We start from the raw sequence: 25821 nt of genomic DNA on the forward strand, positions 1-25821 counted from the left end.
CCTCCCTGGTTGCAGACAGCCTCTCCTTTGCTGCCCTGCCTACTGCTCTCCTGCGGCGTGTTCAATAAATTTCTATCTTCCTTGTTCTACTACAAGTAAATGCTTTTACCACCTGTGCCATTGGCTTCCACCAGATCGTCCCCCCACATGCGGGGGCCCCCATATGATCAGGAGACACATCACATTTACACACCACACTAAGTGCTTTATACAAATTCTTTCGTTTAATCTTTACAAAAATACTTCCAATATAAAGGTATTATTATTTCCCTATACTGTAGGTAAGGAAACTGAGGCCCAGAAAAGTCAAGTGGCTCCAAAAGCCCACATTTTAAGTCATAGTTGATTGCTTCTTCTGTCAGCTGATCTTAAAAGATCCTTGAATATTCCCCTTTATTCACTTTGGCTTTCATCAATGAACACATTTCAGTTACCGAGCTTTAGATGTGTTTGAAGTCGACATATAATCAGAAGCTTTCTGTGGGCAATAAAATCTGACATTCTTCTGAGTTCTTAGGTTTCCCCCACAGCAACTATTTCAGAAAGGGAAGTGTACATGTTAGACAACTGCTGAATAAATCAGCAGTAGGCTAAAGACAGAGAATAGCTCTTAAGCTGCTGTAGAATGAGGGCAGCTTGTCCATTAGCTTGAAGAATCTCAGAAGTAACCCCTGAAACAAGCAGCCCCATCTACAGAAGAGGAGAGCGGGGACCAGTGATATCAAGCTTCCAAGTGATTTATGGGAGATCACTCAGAAGGGCTTCGGACAAAGCAGACCTCTGTCCACCCCACTGCTGAATGCCAGGTCAAGAGACTTTATCTGTCTGGGAATGGAAGTCCTTGAAAGATTCTGAACAGGGGATTAGGACGATTAAACATCTAAAGAACACCTTCATCAGGTAGCCTGAGGCAGGAGGAGAAAGCATCACAAAAAAACAGTGCCAACAAGCAGTTAGACATCTCCCTCTCTGCCAGCTTATTCCTTGCTAATAACAATAAAAACAACATCAACAACAACAACAAAAACAGGCAGTGTTGATGTATGTGTGCAAGGTTCTAGACTCTTCACACAACATACATTTCATTCCCAGTACAACTCTATGAGGCGAGCACTACCATCATCTCCATTTGGTAGAGGGGAAGTTTTCCAGATTAAGAACCCTATCCAAGGTCCCAGCCTGTAAGAGGCCAAAGAGGGCTCCGACTCGGAAGGTTTGGCTCTAAATCTGCCTGTTCAGCTGCTACTGGGTTCTGTTCCTTATTCATCTGTTTAGCTGGGTCATTCCCCCAACACTTCCTGGGTACTCATATTCTAAACCCTCGGTAAATAAATTAAATCAGTGCCATGAAAGGTACTTGTAAAAAATATATATTATTTTGGGCTTTTCTAAAGATACGATAAACCCATATTTTAAAAAAAGCACATAGTATAATGAATCCAGCCTACATTTAAATGCTTCATAATTAACAAATTGTAGGGAAATAACTGCACTGTTAAATACTATAAATTCTGACACTTCAGGATTTAGGAGGAAAAGGAAACTCAATCTGAAACCAGCAGGAGAGAAAGAAAGGTATCCTCTCTCTTACATGGCAACAGAGCAAGGGGTTCCTGAAGTGTACGAACTTCTCAGTAGAAAAGGCAAAAACTTTAATGACTTGACGTACTTCTCCTTCTACCAGGAGACAAATTGTGCATAATAATGACTTCTTCTACGTGTACTGTAAATGACAGGACCAGGGCAAACCATTTTGCTCATGGTTATTTATTGAAAAAAAGAAACAAAATCAAGAGCCACAGCCTTCCTCCACCCCACCCCTCGCAAATACTTAACAAAGACTGGCTGTGTGCCAGGCGTTATGCCAACTCCTTACACACAACTTATTTAACCTCTAAAACTAGGTCAAAGGTGATAGTATCATCTCCAATTTACTGGTGAGAAAACGGAGGCAAAGGAAGATCGCGTAATGTGTCAGGTGTGTACCTGACGAAGCAAGGATCGAAGGTGGACAGACAGACTCTGGAGCCCAGGCGGTAAGCATCACACTGCCCTGCCTCATCGCTGAAGACTGGCGTATGGACCACTTCTCTTCTTTCCGCCCATGGCAAATATCCCACCGCCCCGCCACCTTCCCCTTCTCCCTGAGCACCTCAGGGGCTCTGTGTTCTCCTTCACCTACTGCCTGCCTGTATTCCAGCATGAGCCCGCAGCACCTGAAAGCATTTCTAGGCTTCTGTTCAGGAAACCACTTCTTTGAAGTGGTCATTTGAACCAAAGGTTCAGATCTTTTCAAAAGTAAATACTTCGCTGATGTTATCAGTGAAACTTCTAGTAATTGGAGCTTTCGGTTTTATGAAGCACAAAGACTATAACTTGTTTCTTTATTCTTTTTATTTCCTCCACAGCAGGTCTTTGGTGAATGTATCAGAGCAGAGACTGCTAACCGTCATGCTGGGAGATAATCCTAAAGGCAGGAAAAGCTTAGTCCCTGCTAAAGTATCAATTAACACGGTAATTCTCAAACTTCCGTGTGCGCCGGAATCGCCAAGAAGGCTTATAAAAATCCAAACCGCGGTCCACCCCCAGGGTTTCTCATTCCATAGGTGTGGGCGGGCCCAAGCGGCTGCATTTCTAACAAGATCCCAGGTGATGCTGATGCTGCTGGTCTAGACAGCACACTTCTGACAGCCAGTAAATTAGACCACTGGTGTGAAGGTGCTCACACCTTTTCATTCCAACGCAAAGCAGACTTACCTTGGGAAGCTCCAGATGCTGCACGTTTGTGAATGAACAGAGGTCCACAGGTACCTCAGAAGTAGTCACACTTGGTTCGGCCTGACACAGGGAAAGAACGGCAAAATAGACAACCGAGTGTTATGTATTTTTGCTTAATAAGGGCCACTTCATCAAAACTGTTTCACATATTAGAATTCGTTATTATTCTAACATTTCATGACGTTTATGAACATTAGACTCTCTTCAAAATACTAAGAAGGCGTGATTAGACAGCAATTGTTTTAGACCACAAAGCAATTGTTTTAGGCACAAAGCGGCTCTCAAGACTGCCTGCGTTTCCTCTCAGTGAAATCTAACAGCGACCCAGCTACCAAGTGGCGAAACTCGCTTTTTAAACACAGAACACGAGCAGAGGCGCCATTCACTCCTTTTCACTCTGTTAGTCATCAAGCGAATTTGGGAGCTATTAAACGTTTTACTTGAAAATTATTAAAACATTCCATTTTCCTAAGGGATATACGCAGCACCATTCACATGAAAAGAAAATTTTCTCCTTTCTAATCTTGAGAAATCACTCGCTCGGTGCACCACTGTGAATGACTGCCCAGTTCACCAGAACGAGCGGCCTGCATCAGGTACCAACGCGCTCAGTGTTTGTACGCTCCTTTAGGGGACAGTGTTTCCGTATCTGCACCTTCTTCCACCACGATCATCACGCCTTCTCTCATTTTATGCTCTTCATTCTCTATGCCTCCTTTCACTCATCCTAAACAAGTATTGGAAGCTTTACCACATCAGAACTCCCACCAAAAACTCCAAATTCTAGACTCACCATCTGGCCACTGCCTTCTCTTTCCTAATTTTTTAGCCACCATTTGCTCTCTCAAAAAACACCAGTAATCACCTGGCTACCAGGTCCAATGGACTCTCTTTAGTCATCTCCTCATTTGACCTCTTTGCCACACTCAAGACTGGAGAATGCACCCTTTGGCTGCTATGCAACATGCCCGCTGGTCCTTCCTCATTACCTCTGAGCACTCTTTGTTAGGCTTCCTCCTTATTGCTATTAAATAATTCTGACCTTGGCCTTCTTCTTCTTTCTAAGTGTTTTCTGTACATAAGAGCCTCAGCTCCTGTGGCTAACAAATGACAAATCTGCATCTAAGGGAATTCCTCTCTAAACTCTAGACCCAGTGTCCCCATGTACACTTCTCCCGGGCTCTTCAACAGGCACTTCGTTCTCAAGCAGCCTCAAATAGAATGTTTTCCACTTTTACAGCTATCTGCTTTTTAATATTCTTTTTGGTAAAAGTCAGCCATCCACCAAGTCACCAAGTGAGCCAACCCAAACCTTGCTACATCTTGTCTGTGTCCTTCACCAGCCCATTTCCAGCCCCCAAAGCAGCACCAGACACAAGGCAGATACTCAGCAAGTGCTTGTTGGACAAACAGATCGTCAACCACTCACTGTTCCTCACTGAGTACATTTAGTCAGGGATAAGGTGACACTAAGGTGGATCCTAAACTTCTGAAACTTCTGACATAACCATTTCTTTCTTTTCTTCTTCTTCTTCTTCCTCCCCCTCCCTTCCCCCCTCCTCCTCCTCTTAAGTTTATCATCTCTTCCCTGCAACCTCTGATTTTTCTCTGTGCCATTTCCAAAGAAGTATTTCAAAATACAATTCTTACTGAGGTCCCCAAGGCCTCAAAGACAAAGTTTCCATCGTGAGTCCCATGGTCTGACCCTATCTCCTCTCTCTCAGTGACCCTTTCCTCACCGGGAACCCGCTCCCCCGCTCCCACTATTCAGTGATGCCCTGTGACTTACATTCCTTGCATCAGCCAGAGTCCACACGCCATTCCTCAGTGCATGCCCTCAGTTTGGAAGGTTTTTGCCCCCCCCACATCTTCTACTTCCGACATACACTTCATGTGTCACTTCCCCTAGGGGGTCATTGTCTCTCTCCAGAAGGAGACTTGACAACTTTTTCTACTTTCGTTATTCCCCATGCAGATGCCACTAGTGGCCTCCACATAAGCAGTGTGCCTATTTACAGGAGTGTTTCTTGTACTAGGCTATAAACTCCTTGGGGGCCAATACCCAATACAGAAAATACATACCTCCTTATTCTGAGAATTCTCTGAGGTAGAAGGCAAAGGTTCTACTGTATTTCCAGGACATACAGCCATCTGACTCACCGCATCTTTATTTCTAAAAGAAAGAGTATTGACCTATCATAGCATAATGATTCATATTATATTCATTCTTTTACTTGAGGACTCAGAAGGATTATTAGAGAAAATTCTGCAACCTCAAAGACTTTGGACTATAACACTCATACATTTATAAATGTCTTATTTTCATTCAAAAGAACGCTGAATTGAAAGCCTAATCAAAAATACTTAGTAAACCAGAAAAAGAAAGTGCTTACCTGATAAAAATTATTTTTACTTTAGAAGGGGCACATTTAATGATTGAAGAAGCATTCTGATGACTTCTTCCATATAAAATTTGACCATTGATCTATGAGAAACAAATAGCATTAATTGAGCCTGAAATTTTAATTTTGCTCATTTCTTATCACCTTATCTAGCTAATATACAGGTCATTTTTTTTCTTCCTATAAAATATTATATGTATGTCTCTTCCAAGAACATGAACCTAACTCTGAAGGAGAGTAAAGAAAAGCTCATGTTTGAAGCTGACGTTACGATGACGTGTGTGTAGTGTGATCCCCATAGACAACAGAGGCAGCACTTGGACTGTAAAAAAAAAGCACAGCAAGCTTCCTGGAGGGCACTGGGGTTCCAGCATGTTCTGTCAAAGCAAGGGCTCTCCTGGAAGCACTAGTGACCTCCGCAGATCATCAAGGGAAGTCCGTGTGGTCGCAGATCTTAGTTAGTCTCAAGAATCAGGCCCTGGGATTGGCCGCTGGGAGAAGCACTCCGGCAGACCAGGGATTTGGGAAGCAGAACGTGCCCAAGCAGAACAGAACCTAATGGAAACTTCCCGTCATCTAGTCACTTAGCCCCTGCTGACTGAGCCTTGCTGGCCAAGGGAGAAGCACAGGAGTGCAAGGAAGAGTATTAAGGCAATATAAAGACACGTGGATCCCAGCCTCCAGGAGGCAAGGACAAACAAAACAAGCACATGTGATTCTAAACACTATAAAATCTGGTCCACAAATTTATTTGGTTCGGAGGGCTGAGTTATTGTTTTTGTTATTTAGCCTTAACCTTGACCCCACCTCACCCGACCCCTATCGCTTCTACCATTAGGAATTCAACTTCCAGAACGTCCAGTGGGTCAATCTCATTACTAAGGAGTGATTGGTCGTTTGGCTTTTCAAAAGCTCCTAATAAAAATGCAGCACACAAAAAAATGTTTTTGAAGTGTGATCTTTATTACTGTCTTGGGGCAAAAATTGTTTCTGGTGCGACACAGTCACAACCTTTTAATGGAAGTTAATGGGAACATGGACTCTACTTAGCAGAGATTTGGTTTAGAGCCAAACTTGCTGCAGCACATCTATTTTATTAGGCAAGCAACAGTTTTCTCAGTCACCATATGAGGCCCGGGTGGATTTTCTGGAAACTGATGACTCCAGTGCACCAATTCAGCAATGAATTCAGCATTTTCCATTAAGAATTTACCTCTAGAAGCTCGTCTGCAATCTGCAGTCGACCATCTTTCCCAGCTGCTCCATTTGGATCGATCCCCACTATAAAGACACTCATCCTGGATCGGTCTTTGTTTCCAGCAAGACTTAGACCCAAACCACTACGACCTTTCTCCAGTTCAATCATATGGAGCTCTCCTGTTAGGGTTCCATAACGCTCTCTGATATTTTCTACGCACAACAAAACAACAACAACAACAAATTATAGGTTAATTCACAGCCAGATGTTTTACTATGGAGGGTCATCTGGCTTCAAAAGAGCATTACTTGGACCAAAATGTAAATCCTTGGCAGTTAAGGAAAGCTAAGAAAAATCTGGTCCCCTAGGCGTCAAGACTGGGTTCCTGGAGTACCCAAACTCTGAGGAATTCCTTTGCATCTAGTGTGCAGACAGTATCATGTCTAATTAATCAGTTCATCTGGGTGATCAGGCCCAAGAGATTCATTATTAACCAACTCTCAAAAGACTCTGATTAAAACAAAGCACTAGTTTATCATTCACAGAGAAGAGAACATTCTTCTCAGTGAAGGATTTATCTTCACTGATCAGTGGAGACATCTCTCCCATAGAAAAACTGGCCTATGTGTGTCACACCATGTTGGGCAGCTGCTTGGTACATACACCCAGAATAAAGAGGATGCATTGTCTTATTGCACAGAGCCATTAGGCCAGGACAAATCAATGTACACGTCTCAGATTTAGGACCCATGTCTTCACTAGATGAGACCATTCAACTCTCCCATCCCACATGTTCAAGAGGTACAATTTATTCTTGAATCTGAGAGGGCAAGGCTACATGGAGGTGCCCTAGGCCACAGGCCCAGATGAACAACCAGCCAGGAGCCAACACAGATTTCTAGCCATGCGAGTGAGCTACCCTTAAGGCCCAGTCCAGCTGAGCCCAGTCGACCACAACACCACAACACAGTAATAAACTGTTTCCTTAAGCCCTTAAGTATTGGGGTAGCTTGTGACATGATATTCCCTTTCATGTTTTCTTCAGAGTATATTCTGGCCACCTCAACGGATTAGCAATATACTCTTATTTTATTGAAAACAGACTTAGAAAACTGCAAACTTTACAAATCTTCTCTTAGAAAATGTTACTACACAGCTGATGTCTTGCATTCCATATTGATTCTTACCTGCGCCAACTTCATAAACTGCCATTTCCTGATTCCTTCTAGAATCCAGCGGCACAAAGTTTATACCCTGTGCTTCCTAAAAGCATATACCACGGCTTTCTTAAAGGAATTATATTTTTTAAAACAGAACTTCTTAAAGCACTGATACATGAGTAACTTTTCACTAAATGTTTAATATTTCCTTATGAAAAGGCTTCTTTCATTAGAAAAACAGACACCCCAATGATCCTAAGAATAGCTGCCTTTGAATGCTTCCTGTGCTTCAGACATTGTGGTTTGCACTCCTCAGACATTATCAAATTTGATGTTAGCAACCTGAGGTGAGGACTGAATTTTCAAAAGAGATATAGCCACTGGGCAAAAACTTAGAGGCAGTTAAACAACTTGCCAAAGGCCCCAAGTTTTTATCTCAACACATACTACGCTACCACCCTAGGCAAGACAATACCAGAGTTCAAGGCAAAATATGAACAGCAACCAGACTTTACAATGAGGAATGTGAGGTCTGGAGAGGGGCAATGACTTGTTCAAGACCACAAGGTGGCGGATCCTGTACTAGGTTCTGAGAGAGTGCCCTGCCCTCTTTAATGCTCATACAAATGGCAAAATGGGCTTAGCAGGAACGTTCGGTTAGAGGAAAGGAAGAATATGATTTCATGCTTTGGGAATGTGGGCTGTATCCAGGCAAAACAAACAGTATTTTTTCCAAACAAAATTGCAGTATATATAACTAAAGCTGAAACATACTTATCCACCCAGGGCATAAGCCTTGAGAAACCCAGAGCTACTTTAATGTCGCTATTATAACTGAATGCATCACAAAAGACAACTTACTCCAGCTGTAACCAAACTCATCCTCTTTGTCCACATCTTCTGAGACTTTGCTTGTGGATGACTGTGTATGATCGCTGCTCATTTCTTTAGACGCTGAAGAAGGGGGTGGAGGCACATTGCACAATGGAGCCTTTTCCGGCTCTGATTCTGACTGACTGGGTGCCTGCGGGAACAAGAAGAATACAGTGGGTATGTGCAGTCTAAGGAAGACCAACTTAAGTAAAAGAAATAAAAGTATAATGTCAAAAACGGGCTTTAAAATATCTAACACATATATAATCAAAAAATGTATATACAATGGTAGACAGGATTCAGGTAAAGTTTAAATATAGTAAAAAATAGCATAATATATAATAAAAAAGTATAATTCATTAAACTATTATTTGGTATTTTAGGCCAATGATTTTTTTCAATTTGAAGGCTTAAATGACAAGATAGAAAAAGACTGTGCAAACTTCCCCTTTTGGAAAAAAATTCTCATTGAAAAGTTTTCATAAATATGCAGGGGTCTAGGCGAGATTTTGTGTGTCTAGAAAAGTCTTCCAAGAAATTGGAAAAAAAAAATGAACAAATAAGTTAATCAAACAATGAAAGGCGTTCAAAGGCTGGCAGTCAGACTATATATAAAGAATTCTTCATCGCTACCTGAATCCTCTCTCCAAATGACTCTCTTAACAAACCCATGAAAATGAGCATTACACATGCAGGCTCATCTACCAGGGGAGCTGGTTTGTTAGCACAGAGCGTACAGACTCAGATCTGAGGAGCAGGTTTTAAGGGACGGCCCCATCATTCCCTTGCCAAGGGAGTTCACAAGGTAAGTGAGAAAACACAAGAGACCACTTCATACAAACCCAGAGTACGGCATACTTGCTGTCACTTGGGGCTATCGGTCCTACTTCAAAAAAAGGGCTTGGTATCAAGCTCTTATATTGCAGATTATCAAATAGAATATTACATTTGGAAAGGCCTAGAAGTCACCGAGCTCATTTTACTCATTTTGCAGATGAAAGACCTGAGGCCATGAGATGATGTTGTTCAAAAGCACACCGGTACTAGATTTCTTTTAGTTCTTAATCCAATGCACTTTCCATTATGCCATGCTGTCTCCTCCAACTTCCATAGTTAGTACCTAATCCAACGCTCAGAGATACCCACTTAAAGTTCTAACCATGGTATGAAGCTGTCCCTGATGCCTTGAATCAACATTTTTCCTATTCTTATTTTACCTTTTTTTCATACAAAAATCCCTCTGATATACCTCATTTCATATGTGTGGATCTGGAAAAAGATTTTGATGGAAAAAAAAAAAACTTCCTATAGAACACATCAGATGATAAGCATGCACAAATAGTTAGAAATTGTTAACTCGTGTCAAGAACCAGAATACTACAAAATACACCTAATACTACAACTATATAGCACTGAAGGTGATCTTTCTTTGTTGATTCAGAAACCACATTAGGATGCTAAGCTGCCCCAAAATGAACCTAATAAATATCAATTACTATTTTTCTGGCAAAGTAACAGAGAGCTCATTGGTAGAGACTTATAGGCAATAGATTTTCAAGTGACAGAATCTACTGTGTTCAAATGTTTGGTTTACACACAGCTGGCCACCCAGACAAAAACTACCACTGCAAACAAAACCCTTGTTATCTTCCCAAATACTGTGCCATAAAACCCTCAAATCAACAACGTACAAATAAAAATGTCCAACAAACAAACAAGATTCATTTAACATACTAAGGTAGGGGCGGCAGGGGAGGCAGGGAGTGGGGGAGGGGGGAGTATGGAATTTACTTTTTTTGTTAAAATAAAAACAACTTCTCTATAACAAGAGAGAATATTAGCAAGTATAGGTTAAGCCCATTTGGTTTTTAAAAAGGGGGACAAAATCTGATTTAAATTTCCCATAATTTTAATAAATTTATGGATGCAAACGTTATAGATCTTGCTGCATATCTTTCCTGAGCTGTTATTTTACTTAAAAATAACAAAATCTGCCTAAAAAACTGTTTAGGAACTGACTTAGGCACACCATTTTCATACCGTGAGTAAACTATAATGGTGGGTCCTCACATTACTGACTCATCATAAAGGGAATACAAGCCTGTTATTTATATTTACTAAAGGGGCAAGCGATTAGGTGTTCTATTTTACTACTCCCGAACACGCTCCTTCTGAATGAGATCATGTAATTAGCTTGTGGTTGACACTTAAGATTTATTAACGAAAATACAATTCTTTAACAGAGATTGTTTAGCCTCCATTGGCAAAAAATGCAAAGTGCACTTGAGATCACTCCATGCCATGTATGCACACAAGTGTAACACACACATAGCACACGGTAACACACCTACTTACTCATGAAAATTTCACACTGAGACAAACCTTAAATGGTGTGGGAGCAAAAGGGTTAGTTGGGGAACAACGGAAGATAACTCTACTTGAATTCTGTAATTCCTATAGTAACAGAAAACATATTCCTTCAGATACAACATCTTTGGTTATCCATATTACAATAACATGAAAACCCAATGAATATTCATAAAATGCTTCCTGAAACTGTTGAGAGCTTTCTTCCTTATCATGATCAAATTATCATATAGAGATTCTTGTAAGTAAGTTTTTGTTTCAATTCTGGGTTTATAATTTCATCGGAATATGAGACTATCCAAGTATAGGTTTACAAGCAGTGAAACAGGGGCATGTTTCCTCATTCAGGCATTTATATGGACACACTTTATGAATATTCAACATACTCCTGCATACACACAATTATTTGTGGAGTGATTAACTTACAGAAGGGCTTTTTTAGGACCACCTTGTAGAAGTCTGAGAAGGATTTAAATCGATACAAGGCTTTAAATAAATTATGTGTGAAAGTACTTCATACATTTGGCAACTAACAAAAATTCAAGTATCAGAAAATTTAACTCACACCAAAATATAGGAAAGGCACTGGACTCACGATTCTCCCTTACTGTTCAGAAGGGCCATCTAATTTCAGCTATAAAAATGAATATGCTCTGGCAAAAAAAAATGTGCTTATGAAAGGATCTGCATGCCCACTCCAAACACACAGTTTTGCTTTTTTTTTTTTTTTCCCTGCCCCAATTTAGTAAACAGTGAACTAGGACAAAGGCACAACAAAGAACGAAACATTTGCAAAAGGCAACGAATGGCAAGACAATGGCATTATCCAACCTTGTCAGCGTTGAACTGAAGAGAATCAGCAAATGGGTTAGTGCTGCTGAAGTTGTACTTAGGGTAAAGGTTGTGCGGCAAGGAAGACAAAGGGGATTTCTAAAAGGAAACATAAGAGGCGCTGAGCGCAAAAGAAATATATTTAAAACAACTCAAGTTTTAAGAACAAAGTACTGATTTAAATAACAGTGTGAAATTACTAGATCCAGTCAGATCTAGTCATTAAGAGCAACATCCTATTAAACAGTCTAGAACTAAAGGTTAACCTCTAGCGATCTGGATCTACACCTCGACCTAAATCTGGCCACGAACTACGTAGGATATGAGTTGGTGAAACTGATACCACATTTCTTTTATTTTCACTGTCACAGACAGATGCACATACACGTTGCCCAATCTATATATTCATGTATGTCCCATGCATACCAGTAAACAGGTTTCAAGACGAAAACCATAAATGTTTTTTGTTTACGTTTAAAAAGCAAAGTATGCTTCTATTGTAAAACAAAAAAGAAACAGTCTATCTGCTGCAGAATGCAAATTAAACATTTGTCTGCTAGTTCACTGGTAACCTTCATGATTCTTTTATCTTGTTTCCCAGGAAGGAAAATTTTCAAACTTAGATTGGATATTAAGGTTACATCAGGTCAATAGGATTTTTCCCTTTAAAAAGGGAAATCAACAATTTTAAATAAATGAACCACCCTACAGCGGTGTTCTTTATTTCTGCCCTTTTCTTTTTTTTTTTGTGGAGGTAGAAACATTGATTTTTAAAGTTTCCTATAAAAGTTCCCATATGAGAGGGAATTTATGAGGCTATGCATATACTGAAGTCCTGCCTTAGAGTGTTTCTCACAGATTTTGTGGCTTGCTTGAGATACTCCCTGAGCTAGGACTACTGGAGTTGAATATATGTATTAAAGGCAGGATGACTGCCAGATAGAATTTAGCATTTTCATAGTTTAAAAAAAATGAAAGTAATTTCCTTAGCACAATAAATTCTTCTCCTTCTTTTCATACCCGCTATCTTCTTCTTTTATTGACTGTATCTTTCAGGGGAAATTGCAGACATTTAAAATTCATTTTGGCTCCAATTAAATGTTTGTGTTACTTCTGTCTATAAAAAAGCCCTACTGGCAAGCATCAAGAGTAGGGAGAGGTTGTCATGTGACGCCACCCTGTACGGGAGAATACTCTGGAAAGGCTCTATCCTCAGTACGCCTGTACTAAAGCTTATGCCACATTACCCTTTCAATCTGCTCTTCCTGCAATGTTTTTCCTACAGAGGGAAGATGGGAAAAAGAAATGGGCACAATGACATTTCTGCTCATCTCAACTTTCTCTCTGCTTTTCAGTTTAAATGTCAACTCCTGCTTTACAAAAGAAAAGATCACGAATGCCAAGGAACGCGACCGTTTATTAAGGGTGGGAGAAATGACTAGGCAGAGATTAAAATCATATTCTAGGCAAAATAATTCCATGCTATGGAAGGTGGAAATTATTTCTGATCCTCATACATGGAATTTTTGGGTTTTAAAGTTCCTTTATAATTCTATAGAATAATAAAAAAAAACATAATGGTAAGAAATGGAATATTTAATGAGAGCTCTCCTTTCCTGCTTTGCTTTTTTTTTTTTTTTTTAATTTGCAGCTCCTACATAGGATTAGAATTTGGCCCTGATAGCAGAGTATAAAGTACAGCATGAGTACAGCAAATGGAGTGGTAGATCTATTACTATGAAGAGATTTATAGGAACAGGCCATATTCTTTATTAAAAAATCAATGATGAAACTTCTACTTATAGTTCGAAGGGCTGATAAAAACGAAAATGTCATTAACTAAGACAAAGCATAGGAAAGACAAAACCATTCTCTAGTCCATATTAATAGGGTCTGTCCACCCTTTGGTATGACCACGTGGTCCAACGGATGGAACTGTCAGTAACAATAAGTACAGAATATATTATTAATTATCAAGAGGATTATTATCATCATTCTCAGTTCTGGGAAATTCTGATTCTTGAATAGTCTAGGTGCCAAAGAGATTGACTATCTTTTCATCCTATGTACAGGATTTTTTTGAAGTTTTATTGTATCTACAAAGAAAACATTTTCCATTAAGAGAGTCTTCTGTATTGGTGATTTTTTTTTCCCTTTAGATTACTGGAAACATGATTATTTCCACAAGGAAGTAAACCACTGAAAATAGACCTCATTTTAAATGCAAAAGTGATTCTGATTTCCCAAAGCTGAATGCGTATGAAGAGGAGGAAAAATATCTTTCCCCTATTCATCTGAAGTTCTCAGCTCGATCTCTGTAATAAAAAATGGGATTAACAAGAGAAAAGTACTTATGTTGATTTAATGTTAACTTTCACATGACACATGATCTGAATGACACAGAGCCTTCATTAGATAATGAAGAACTGAAGCAATAGTTAGACTTGAGGTTTTTTACAGGAGGTTTGCTTAAGAGTGGAAAGTCATGGAAAATATGATGGGACAAAAGTATGAACACAGTGGGGAAACTGAGGAAAACTTAGGAAGGTCTCTTCGTTCAGATTCTTCCCAGTGTCCCTCTGTCTTTGGAGGCAGGGATGTTCCTTTCCTCCAGGTATGGGGAGGGCGCCTCTCAGAGGAAGGTTTTAGGACCTGCATCAGGGGAGAAGGGGGAGGTCTGAGTCCTTCCAGCACCTGCCTTTTCCTAAATTCCTTTGGCTTAAAATATTCAGTATTCTCTATTTTGGGGTAGCATACTCTGAATCCTGTCACACATAATTTGACTAAACATGTCACTCTAAGAAAGATTTATCCTGGAGTAACTGCTATAAAATCAAGAGTCATTATACCTCAGATAATAAAATAGCGGTATTTTCCAGGTGTATGAGAAAATATCTTCCCAGCTCATTAGAAACTGTGACCAGCATTGAAAGAAATGTCTGCAGTTTAAGTTTTTAAAACTAATATGAAGAATCCTATTCAGCAGTTTACAGTACTGTCCTGCATGATATGCAACTTGGAAATTAAAAATAAAACAAAGGAATAAAACCTACCCACGTACAAAAAAAATGGTTTTAACTTAAACAGCCATTTGCCAACATCATCATTTTGTATCTACATTGGACAGGACAAATGGAAACAAATGTGGAAAGATTTGTAGTTATTTAAACAAACTGAATACCATTTGAAGAGAATTGCAGCATGGTGCAGCCCTACCATTTGGCAGATTTTCTCATCTGAATGGGCAATTATTACCTAACAATAAACAACGGAATGATTAAAAACTGCAGATGTGAAGATAACTGCTCACATGAAGAATGACTAAATTCATTTCTTACAGTAAACCCAGACCAGAGCTACACCTGTCTTGACAACAGAAGGACCGACAGGATAAATCTGGTCACTTCGAATTCCACTGCACAGAATACTGGCGAGTCACTTTTGCTGACCTCATCTACGGAGCTGCCTGCTACTCTCTTTCCATCATTTGAGCACTGATTTCTTGTATTCTTGATTTTAAAGTTATAAAATAATTACCTATTTTAAGTTTTAGAAGGTTCTTTTAACTTCCCTCACATATGTTGACATTTTTCTTTTAAATAAAGCTAATTAATGAGCAGGTATTTGAAAGACAACCAGTATGGCAGGGTCTTTTTGTGTTTTGTTTTCTTTTTACTAAAATCCAGAAGTTAGAACCTCTGTGAACTTCAGAACATTTAGGAAGCTCCTGGAATGATAAGCAAACTTTTCAGTGAATGTGTATGGCTCTGAAGAACTTTCCAAGGGGTATGGTTAAGAACTGCTGCACATGAAAATAAGCTTTTTCAGTGAGACCTAAAGAAGGGATAGCTAAAAAAAACAGTTGTAAACTCTTGGCATCGTTTTCCTCTTCGGAATCGTTAGGGCATATCAAATCCACAAAGCCTTGCTTCGTCTCTTCTCCATCAACAACATTCATTAAATTCATTCATCCTACTTTCTCGAATATTTCTTCAAGCCATTTTACCTGTCAGGACTGATGGTAAAATGGGTCAGTAGGTTTTTGTCCGCCAGGGATGAAGACCTTTACAGTGACTGTGGCTGGGAAGCTTCAGTTATGAAATCACTAGTGTATAAACACACAGCTTAAATTTCCACTGTGTAGAATGTTCAGTGGGACAGACAAATACACTCAAGATGATTCACAGGTGATCACGGGATTGCATCAGCTAGAAATTCTGTCTAGAAAGTAAGTGTAGAAAGAAAATGTAATCTCTCGGGCTTCTCAGGGACTCCACCAGAGGTCACACACTATTAAGTTAAACGATTGTATCACGTTCCTCTTAACAACTTATAAATTTTGTGACTATGGTGAATACTAACAATTATCCATCTAGACACCGATGGCCATCAATGAATCCTACTTCTGTGTGTCTTCAATGGGCTTCCAGTGTTTATTAAACATGGCAGAAGGGATTTCCAGGATAACTCAATTAAAAAAAAAAAACAAAAACAAAACAATATAAATTTTAACAAGTCTCCTGAGATTTTAACACTGGCTATCTGCTCTTAGAGACAACTTGGCCCTTGTTACATTAGCTTCCAAGTTGAACACTGTTTGAGTTTGCCTACCTTGCCCTTTTTGTTTGCTTACCCTTGGTCTGTTTATAATGCTCTGTACCATAAAGACTACGGGGTTGCCTGCTTTCCGAATGGCTTCCACAGCTTGTTCATGGCTTGCATCTCTGAGGTCCATTCCATCCACCTGCAATGGAAGGCCTCAGCTTAACATTTCAAGAAGCTATAGAACAACAGAACAATTTGTGGATCTGGAGTTTTGAGGATCCTGGGTGAGGCTCCTGGAAAGTCTGTTTCAGAATCAAAAATAACGGTGACTACTTTTGAGGCTCCAGAACTCTTAATTTGTCCAGGAGACCTGTGGTCCCTTTTTTTGGACACAGATTTCTGTCTCCAATAATCAACTAAAATCATAATCAGTTGAAATGAAGGCTCTGCTTCTGCTTTCCTTACACTATCAGCTGTTCCCTTAAATTAGGAAATCAACATCATTAAAGAAATCATATGAGGGATCTGTCCCGCAGCACTGTCTTCATCAGGAAAATCACCGTACACATTTGCTTCCGATTCATTATAGATTAGTTTGGGAAATGGGTGGGCGATGCTTTGTGTGTTTCTCTCTGTATACAGACGCTTGAAGTTAAAAACAAAAGTCTGATGTTTGGAAAAATCGGGTTATGACAAGATTAGTTTTGCAAAAGAATCTTTGTAGTAGATGTGACAGGAGCTGGAAGCCAAGAAATTGTGCTTGTTAGTAATTCTTATATAAATAGCTTGAAAATGAAAGTTATTTTGTAACCTTTTTTTGACCATGGAATGCCGGGGGGATGATCAGGTCAGCTTATGCACTGAATAGGAAGGAGAATAGTTCGAAAGGCCAAATGCTAATCCTGCCAGGTTAAAACTATAGGATACTGTTATCATTTTATCATTTCCAATTACCACAATATGGTATATGCAACAAAATAGCAAAATTGGAGTAGGCACAATTCTGGAAAAGAAAATTAATTATTCGATCTCTGCATAGGACATTATCACCTTTAAATAAGTACATGCATTTAATTGAAAACCTCCCTCAGGTTGATACTTAGATAATGTATTACATCTTTCAGTGCGTATTAAAAATGGCTTTCATTTTTGTAGAATAAAAGTTAGTGTTCACATCCACTAAATATTCCATCTGTGGATGTTTACCAGGACGTTACAGATCTTTGCTCAAGTCCAAAGAACTCTATACTTAGAATGGAATAGTGTGCAGGTCTCTACTCGTCTAGTCTAAATACATTTTTAGACACTTGGCAGAGACATGTTTTAGAATCTCCAGGATCCCAGAGGCCTAAGGCTTTCTTACTTACTAGAAAAGCCCCTGTACATAAGAGCCTTCAACAAACTAGTGCTAAAACGCATATAGTATTTTACCACACACAGAAACATACTTTCTTTTCAATTTGAAAGGGATGCTTTAACTCCCTCAATACATTTAAACAACATTTTGGTACAAACCATAATCAGTCCTTTCTAGAAATAATTATGAATGTTTCCTTACTTTTTAGCCTTAGGTCAAAGGTATTTAATAGTGAATTATACATAAAATAAACTGCCCTGTGATAATCTGAAATTGGGAACTTTAGATAGTGTGCTAGCTAAAAAAGAGTTCTTTAAAAAGGTGCTCTCTGGGGTGCCTGGGTGGCGCAGTCGGTTAAGCGTCCGACTTCAACCAGGTCACGATCTCACGGTCTGTGAGTTCGAGCCCCGCGTCGGGCTCTGGGCTGATGGCTCAGAGCCTGGAGCCTGTTTCCGATTCTGTGTCTCCCTCTCTCTCTGCCCCTCGCCCGTTCATGCTCTGTCTCTCTCGGTCCCAAAAATAAATAAACGTTGAAAAAAAAAAAATTAAAAAGGTGCTCTGGGCCTGCCTGGGTGGCTCAGTCTGTTAAATGTCCAACTCTTGATTTTAGCTAAGGTCATGATCTCACGCTTCATGAGTTTGAGCCTGCACTGGGCTCTGTGCTGACAGCACGGAGCCTGCTTGGGATTCTTTCTTTCCCTCTCTCTCTGCCCCTCCCCTCATTCATGCACGTGCACTCTCTCTCAAAACAAATAAGTAAACATTTCTTTTAAAAAGGGGCTAAGATATCACCTAATGAAAGGCAAGGATGCAGGAAGAGAGAAAAAGCCCATTATTGTTCCTTCTAAATGGTTGGAAGAAAAAAACAAAACAAAACAAAAAAGGCATGACCCTTGTCCTCCCATGTCTCAATCTTCCTCCCTCTTTAGCTCTCACAGACAATCAACCAGTAAAGGACTAAATAAATAAATCCTGAAACTGTTCATTTTAAAGTTGTGGTTAATATGTTATCATCTTTTTCTACACAATTAATGCATTTTAATGCATTATTAATTATTAATTAATCAGTTATATGGATTTAGAAAATGAGAGACAATCACTTGCATAAAGTAAATATAATGGTCCTTATAATAATAAAGTCATTGGTTTCTACTGGGAAGTTGTCTCTTATTCTACTCTATAAATCCTGACAATTTAGCAAATCTGGGTCAGGTACCCTCCCTCCACCCTCTTAAGTAAAACTACACTTACCCTGATCAAGTAATTTATCACACTGTTCTGAAGTGACTTGATTACTTGTTAAGTCTGTCACACTTGACAGGCAGGCATGGTGCCTTGTTTACTGCAGAATGCCCAGAGCCTGTCGTAGCATCTGGAATGCAACAGCTGTTCCAGGAATATTTGCTGAGTAAATGAGTAGTGACCAAGGAAGAAAAGTCTATTTAACATATTATACTTTGTTTTGAATTAAGAGATTAGCAACAATTTGACCAAATACTTCTCTTTTTCATAACAAAGTTACACATACGTGAGTGTGTAAATACACACACACACACACACACACACACACACCCCTCAGTGATAAATGGGCACAGCACTGAGAAGTAGGAGGAAAATCTGAGCCTGGATTGTGGGGGTGGGGCATTTATATAAAAGGTTACCAGGGTGATTAGCATAAAAGATTTACCAAAGAGACTCACTTGGAAAACAATCTTATCCAACGAAGTTAATCTACAATGAAATGATCGTGACAAAGCATTTCTTGAAATAAAATCTCACTGGAGAGCTTAGTTATGATGTACACATTCTGTACATGTATACATAATTTCAAACAATTCAATTTTTCCCCAAGAAATTTGCTTTGTTCTTTCAAACAGAACTTCATTATTTTAATTCAGCGCCAATGTTTTTAAAAATAGTTGATGATACCTCCAAACACCAGTGTCTGAATCAAGATATATAATCTGTCACCATGCTCTAAAGAGAAAAATTATAGATGAAATGGGACATATGAGAGAGAGACGCCTCCACCACAAGCACATCTGACTTGCATGTTGGGTCGAGTAAGCAGTGTAAAGACAACGATTCCCTTAGTAAAAAGGATGGAAGAGGGAGGGAACTTTGGCACAGAAAGCTCACTAGCGGATACCTCTACTATTCTATCTCCGGGTTTCAAGGTTCCATTTGTGCCAGCTGGACTATCTTCAAGAACATGTTTGATGAAAATGCCCCTCATCACTTCACCGTTGCTTAGACGACTCCCCATGCCTCGTCCACCAACAATGCTGATGCCCAAGGATTTGCTTGGTTCTCTCCAAAGTTCAACCCTATAAAGATAAATAAAATTGTAAACCCTTATAAGAAAGCTTAGAGAGAGAAGTCTCACAACACTGGGCTTTGCAATGATTTTTGGATATGACTCCAAAGTCCCAAGCAACAAACGACAAGACAGACAAACTGGACTTCAAAAAAATAAAAAAAAACAACTTGTGTTAATCAAAAAATACTACCAATAAAGTAAAAAGGAAACACACAGATTGGGAGAAAATACTTGCAAATCACTCTTTAGATAGGGATTGATATCTAGAATTCTTAGAGAACACCAAAACATAACAACAAACAATTAAGCCATCGGGTTAGTTAAGCGTCAGGTCATGATCTCCAGCTGGTGAGTTCAAGCCCTGTGTCCAGCTCTCTGTTGACAGCTCAGAGCCTGGAGCCTGCTTCTCATTCTGTGTCTTCCTCTCTCTCTCTGCCCTTCCCCCACTCACACTCTCGCTTTCTCTCTCTCTCTCTCTCTCAAAAATAAATAAGCATTAAAATAAAAAAAATTAAAAAATTAAGCCGTCTGATTAAAAAATGGACAAAGGAATTAAACAGACTTTTCCCCAAAAATGATATACAAATGACCCAAAAGCTCATGAAAGATGCTCAACATCACTGATCATTAGGGAAATGCAAATCAAAACCACAGTGTGATACCACCTCACACCCACTGGGATGGCTATTATCAAGAAACAAACAAACAAACAAACAAACAAACAAACAAACAAAGAGAGAAAGGAAGTGTTGGCAAGGAGAAATTGGATCCTTCTGTGCTGTTGGTAGAATGTAAAATGTTGCAGTCACTACGGAAAACAGTATGGAAGGATCAAAGGATGAAAGCTTTTCCTCTAAGATCAGGACAAGACAAAGGTGTCCACTTTCACCACACCTGTTCAACATATTGCTGGAAACCCCAGCTAGCACAATCAGGCAAGAAAAATATTCAGAAGGTATCAGAATTGGAAAGGAAGAACTAAAATCGTCTCTATGGAGATGACATAATTTTCTATACATAAATCAAAAATAATCAAAACACTTAAATCTAATCAATGAATTCAGTAAAGTTATGGGATACAAAATTAACATACAGAAATAAGTAACATGTCTATATACTGACAACAAAATTTCTGGAAAAAAAATAATTGATCTCATTTACAGTAGCACCAAAAATAATAAAATAGTAATACATTTAAGGACTTGACATTTCTCTACTATGAAAACAACAAGACATTCACAAAATAAACCAAAGAAGACACAGATAAATGGAAAGGTATCCTGTGTTCATGGGTTGGAAGAATATTGCTAAAATGTGAATACTAACAAAAAACATCTATAGATTCAATGCAATTCCTATCAAGATTCCAATGGCATTTTTTACAGAAATAGAAAAAAAAAAAAAAACTCCTCTAGAATTTATATGGAATCACAAAAGACCCCATCTAAATAGTCAATGAAAGCCTGAGGAAAAAAGAACAAAGCAGGAGGCATCACACTTCCTGATTTCAAGCTACAGTCATTCAAAACAGTATAGTTCTGGCATAAAAACAGTCACATAGACCAGTGAAACAGAATCAAGAACCCAGAAATAAACACAAGAATATATAAGAAGGTCAACTAATATTTGACAAGGGAGGCAAGAATACTCAATGGAGAAAACAAAGTGTCTTCAATAAATGGTGCCAGGATAATGGAATATTTACATGTAAAAGAATTGAAAGGGATTCGTATTTTATACCACACACAAAAATTAACTTGAAATGGATCAAGGATTTAAACATAAGGCTTGAAACCTATTGTGATAATCTTTTGAGGACACATATAAAATCAAGCCATCATGCTATTTGCCTTAAACTTATACAGTGATGTATGTTCAATTACTTCTCAGTAAGACTGGGGGAAAAGAAAGAAGAATGGTGATTGCTAGCAAATGGGGGTAGGCAGAAATGGGGAGTTATTTAACAGGTACACATTTTCAGTTTTGTAAGACGATTTAAGTTCTGGAGATAGATGCTAGTGATGGCTATGCAGCAATGGGAATGTTCTTAATGCCAGTGATTTGCACACTTAAAAAATGGTTCATATGGTCAAAAATTGTAACAAAATTTTTAAAAACTCAATGTAAGTTAATGTAATGCAATTTTAAAAACTCAATGTAATGTAATGTAAGTTAATTTTTGCCAATTTATGAAATTTTGCCAATTTAAGGTTTTACCGGTAGTGAAACAAAACCATTTTATTAAACACTTTCTCAATTATATGTTTTATAGGGTCTGATAAACACTAATGCCAATCTGAAGCTGATTTGTTACAAGTAAATGCTGGACTCACACTCCTGGCTGGGACACAGACCAATGTAAAAGTACCATTTTCCAGGAGCTCTAATACTGCAGACATTAAGAAACCAAGAAATTCAGCTACCCTTGAACAGATGGTAGCTTCTACACTTGGCAATCAAATCAAGGAAAAGAACATTCCTGCACACTCTATGTCAGAAGCTTATCTCTGTAGAAATCCTCCTTGCCAAGGTAGACCTGGTACCTAACAGTCCGGGCATGAAAAGCAATGGCTGACAATATCCTACGTGATTTGATCCCACACCGCCGCCCTAAATTCCTCTCCCACAATTCTGCTTTCCTCTCTATACTCCAGCTACCCCAGCATCTTCTTGTTGTTCCTTAAGTAGGTCAGGCATGCTCTCTGCTCTGGGGCCTTGGTGCTTGCCACCTCCCCTGCTTGAGTGCACTTCCCCTACCCCTATAATAAACACAGGAACTCGAATTTAGTGACTGCATATAGCTCTAAGAGCTATGAATGCACTAAATTTATGTCTTAAGAAAAGGCTGGGGGATAAGAACAAGGTGATCTGCAGTGAGGTAGGTGTCTGGCTGGGAGGAGGAACAAGCAGCTCAGGGTGTTGGAAAAAAAGCAGAGAAACCTAGCAGAGAGCTCTGAGAATGCAGTCTGCTCCGTGCTACAGGATGGGAGACAACGTTGGGCATTAAATAGGAAAACAAAGCATGGTCCAAACATGGCCTCAATTTGAGGAGCTTTGAGGAGTGTCCAGAGGAGAGGAAAGATTGGAGTGTGGACTCCCGTGTAGTGAGGGAAGTCCCAGTAAGAAAAGGCTGGGTATAAAGGAGTACCATGGGTGGAGGGAGAGGACAGCTCCTGGCCAGATGAAGGCAGATGAAGTCAGCATTTTTTTTTTTTATTAGAAATCTATAATCTTAGAGACCTAACTATTTAGTTCGAAAGGATGTTATCAGGTTCCTGAATCTTAATAATATTTGTATAAATAGTTTAAACTGGTTAAAATCCTAGTCCTCATATTCTTTCACTATGGGAATTCTGTGAAAGACAAGAACCAAAACTCTTTCTTGTTTCTTAAAGCAATTCCTAAGATAAAATGGCAAAGTAAAGATGTCAGTAAATTTAGCCATTTGTAGGGAGACATTTAAGAATTCAGAATACGTATGTAGGACTCCTTAACCCTTCTCTTAAAAAGGAAAAAAAATAAAGCAAAGAAAGAAAATGTCTCCTAGGGTTCTTTGTAGTTAGTGTGAATTGGGGAGACCGATTCTTATAATTTCTCAAACAATAAAAATAGCAGCAGGAAACACTTATTAAGAGCTTATCATGTGCTCAGCATTATTCTCTAGATGAGTTTGTTTACTTTCATTCATTTTACAAAGGGAAGAGGCTCAGAGAAGTTAAACAACCTTTGGAAAATAGCACTGTATGTCCACATAGGGTCTGGCAGATAGTAAAGTGTTTTCAAATACAACATATTTGCTAGGAGAAAGGCTGTAACTCCTTAAAACACTGGGGAAGATAACAAGGACCGAGCTGCCGAATGACCAGAGCAAGGAACCAGACTCGTTATTCACTGAACAGGACATGGTAAAACATTCCGTGGACAGAAAAAAGGAGATGTGTAAAAGAAAAATGTTATAGAACATGTTCAGACTCAGTTGAATGGAATAATGGCAGCCTTCCTTGAGACCAGTACACAGGTTTGCGGAGAATGAAATTCAGAAAAGCAAAGGTAAAAGAGCTCCGAGGCCAGGCTGCCTGAGCTCTGAATGGACTCCCTCTTTTCAAGTCCCAATTTTTTGCTCCTTAACAATTGTGTGACCCTCTGCAACTTATTTAGTCTCTCTTTTACCCTTCCTCAGCCGGGAAATGGATCCAGTGAGTCTCTCTATGTCAATTACTGTGAGGACCAGATTAATGAAGGTATGCAAGGTGCAAAACAAAGCTTTGGCACAGAGCAAGCAATCAATAAATCTTTTACTACTCTTATTATGAAGATGGAGATTATGATTACTGCAGCAAGGTAAGCAAGATATAAAATTCAACCCAGATGACAGATGAGAAAATGTGTACCCCACCACCTTACTCCTGTTATACCTATACGTTGCTTATTAACACAAGATACCATTTTCTAACCACCAGATTGACAAAAAAAACGTGTTTTTTAAATGATCCTATGATGTGGTCACAAGGACATGGGGAAAAGGAAACTCTCATATATTAGAACTGCCTGATTTAAAACTTGGTACAGCCACCTTAAAAAGCAATTTGACAACTTCTAATAAAATAAATAATACATTTAGGGGCGCCTGGGTGGCGCAGTCGGTTAAGCGTCCGACTTCAGCCAGGTCACGATCTTGCGGTCCGTGAGTTCGAGCCCTGCGTCGGGCTCTGGGCTGATGGCTCAGAGCCTGGAGCCTGTTTCCGATTCTGTGTCTCCCTCTCTCTCTGCCCCTCCCCCGTTCATGCTCTGTCTCTCTCTGTCGCAAAAATAAAAATAAACGTTGGAAAAAAAAAAAAAAGATTATAAAAAAAAATAAATAAATAAATAATACATTTAAATCTATAAGCCAGCCATTCCTCTTTTGGAAACATACCTAGATAAATTCTCACACATATGTGTAAGGAAATAGATATATTTATTGCACACAATTATTGTAGTTGTGGATAAATGTTAACTACTCAAGTAGCAATCTGGGAATAAATGGTGGTGTATTCATGTGCTGAAATGCACTGCAACAACTAAACTGAATGAAGTGAGTATCAACATGATAGATCTCCAAATCACTGGATTGAGAGAAAATAAGCAAGCTAGAAAATGGCACATAGAGTATGATACCAATTCTGTACATGAAAATCCCATGCAAAATAAGAGTAACAGCTTATTTGCATTCTTAAAATTTATACTTTGCTAACAAATATCCTCTATTGCCACACAAAGTAAACTTCTTTAAATTGCATAAATGAATGTCCCATCATATTTCCCGTGTTGTAATGCATATTCATGACACTTGCTCCTCGTTTACTAAAAGCTCTGGTTAGTTCGATAAGCTTCCTCATGCTATTCTGTGAACTGTTCCCAAAAAATACCTTAGCACAGGGTACCTTGTTTAAGATTTCTGGAAGCTCCGAACATATTCTCTCTGTAAAGTAGCTATCACCTTTAGAGATGTGAAGACTAAAACTCAAGCTAGAAGTATAAAAATCTTCCACTTCCGAACACCCAATTCTTTCTCATAATAAAATATCAGATGATTCCTGTGTTCAACATTTTTTATTTGCTTAGTTATTAGTCATGGCGGTGATTACTGACAGGCCAACCACTGACTGCTTACTCCACACGAGGCACTGTGCTAAAAATTTTACATGCATTATCACACTGAATTCTCCAAATCTAAAAGATGTGATTATTAACCTCATTTTACAGATGAAGAAACAAACCTAGCAGAGGTTAAGAAATTTATCTTAAAAAGTGTCAAACTTAGAATTCTAACATGGCTCTTAGGGACTCCAAACTTTTTGCATATTGTCTCCTAAAATCTACCTTTTCTCCAACAATGTTATTAAAAGCTAATAAATCTATCTTAAAAGTTAGACTTGTGATTTCTGTCCTCCAACAAAATTCAAGTTTATCACTAGGATCACCAGCTACAAAATAATTTCATCTAACTT

At 39.0% G+C, this 25821-nt stretch overlaps 1 protein-coding gene across 13 annotated transcripts in view; it reads right to left on the minus strand.

Annotated features, from left to right (window-relative positions):
• Positions 1–25821, minus strand: part of MPDZ (multiple PDZ domain crumbs cell polarity complex component) — a 163601-nt gene that overhangs the window by 22878 nt on the left and 114902 nt on the right. For 5 of the 13 annotated variants that reach the window (XM_086685295.1, XM_086685292.1, XM_086685304.1 and 2 more), the window contains 9 exons: positions 19661–19838; positions 16243–16353; positions 11610–11708; positions 10794–10865; positions 8400–8562; positions 6394–6590; positions 5172–5263; positions 4861–4951; positions 2758–2838 (listed from right to left, as the gene is read on the minus strand). In XM_086685295.1, coding sequence (XP_086541421.1) covers positions 2758–2838; positions 4861–4951; positions 5172–5263; positions 6394–6590; positions 8400–8562; positions 10794–10865; positions 11610–11708; positions 16243–16353; positions 19661–19838 — 1084 coding nt within the window. The remainder of the gene's footprint in view (positions 1–2757; positions 2839–4860; positions 4952–5171; positions 5264–6393; positions 6591–8399; positions 8563–10793; positions 10866–11609; positions 11709–16242; positions 16354–19660; positions 19839–25821) is intronic. The other 8 variants (XM_086685294.1, XM_086685293.1, XM_086685302.1 and 5 more) reach the window with 5 other exon arrangements.

Source organism: Puma concolor, chromosome D4 (assembly GCF_028749965.1).
Source record: "Puma concolor isolate L17-30 chromosome D4, mPumCon1.1.hap2, whole genome shotgun sequence".
In the NCBI taxonomy this organism is placed as follows: domain Eukaryota; kingdom Metazoa; phylum Chordata; class Mammalia; order Carnivora; family Felidae; genus Puma; species Puma concolor.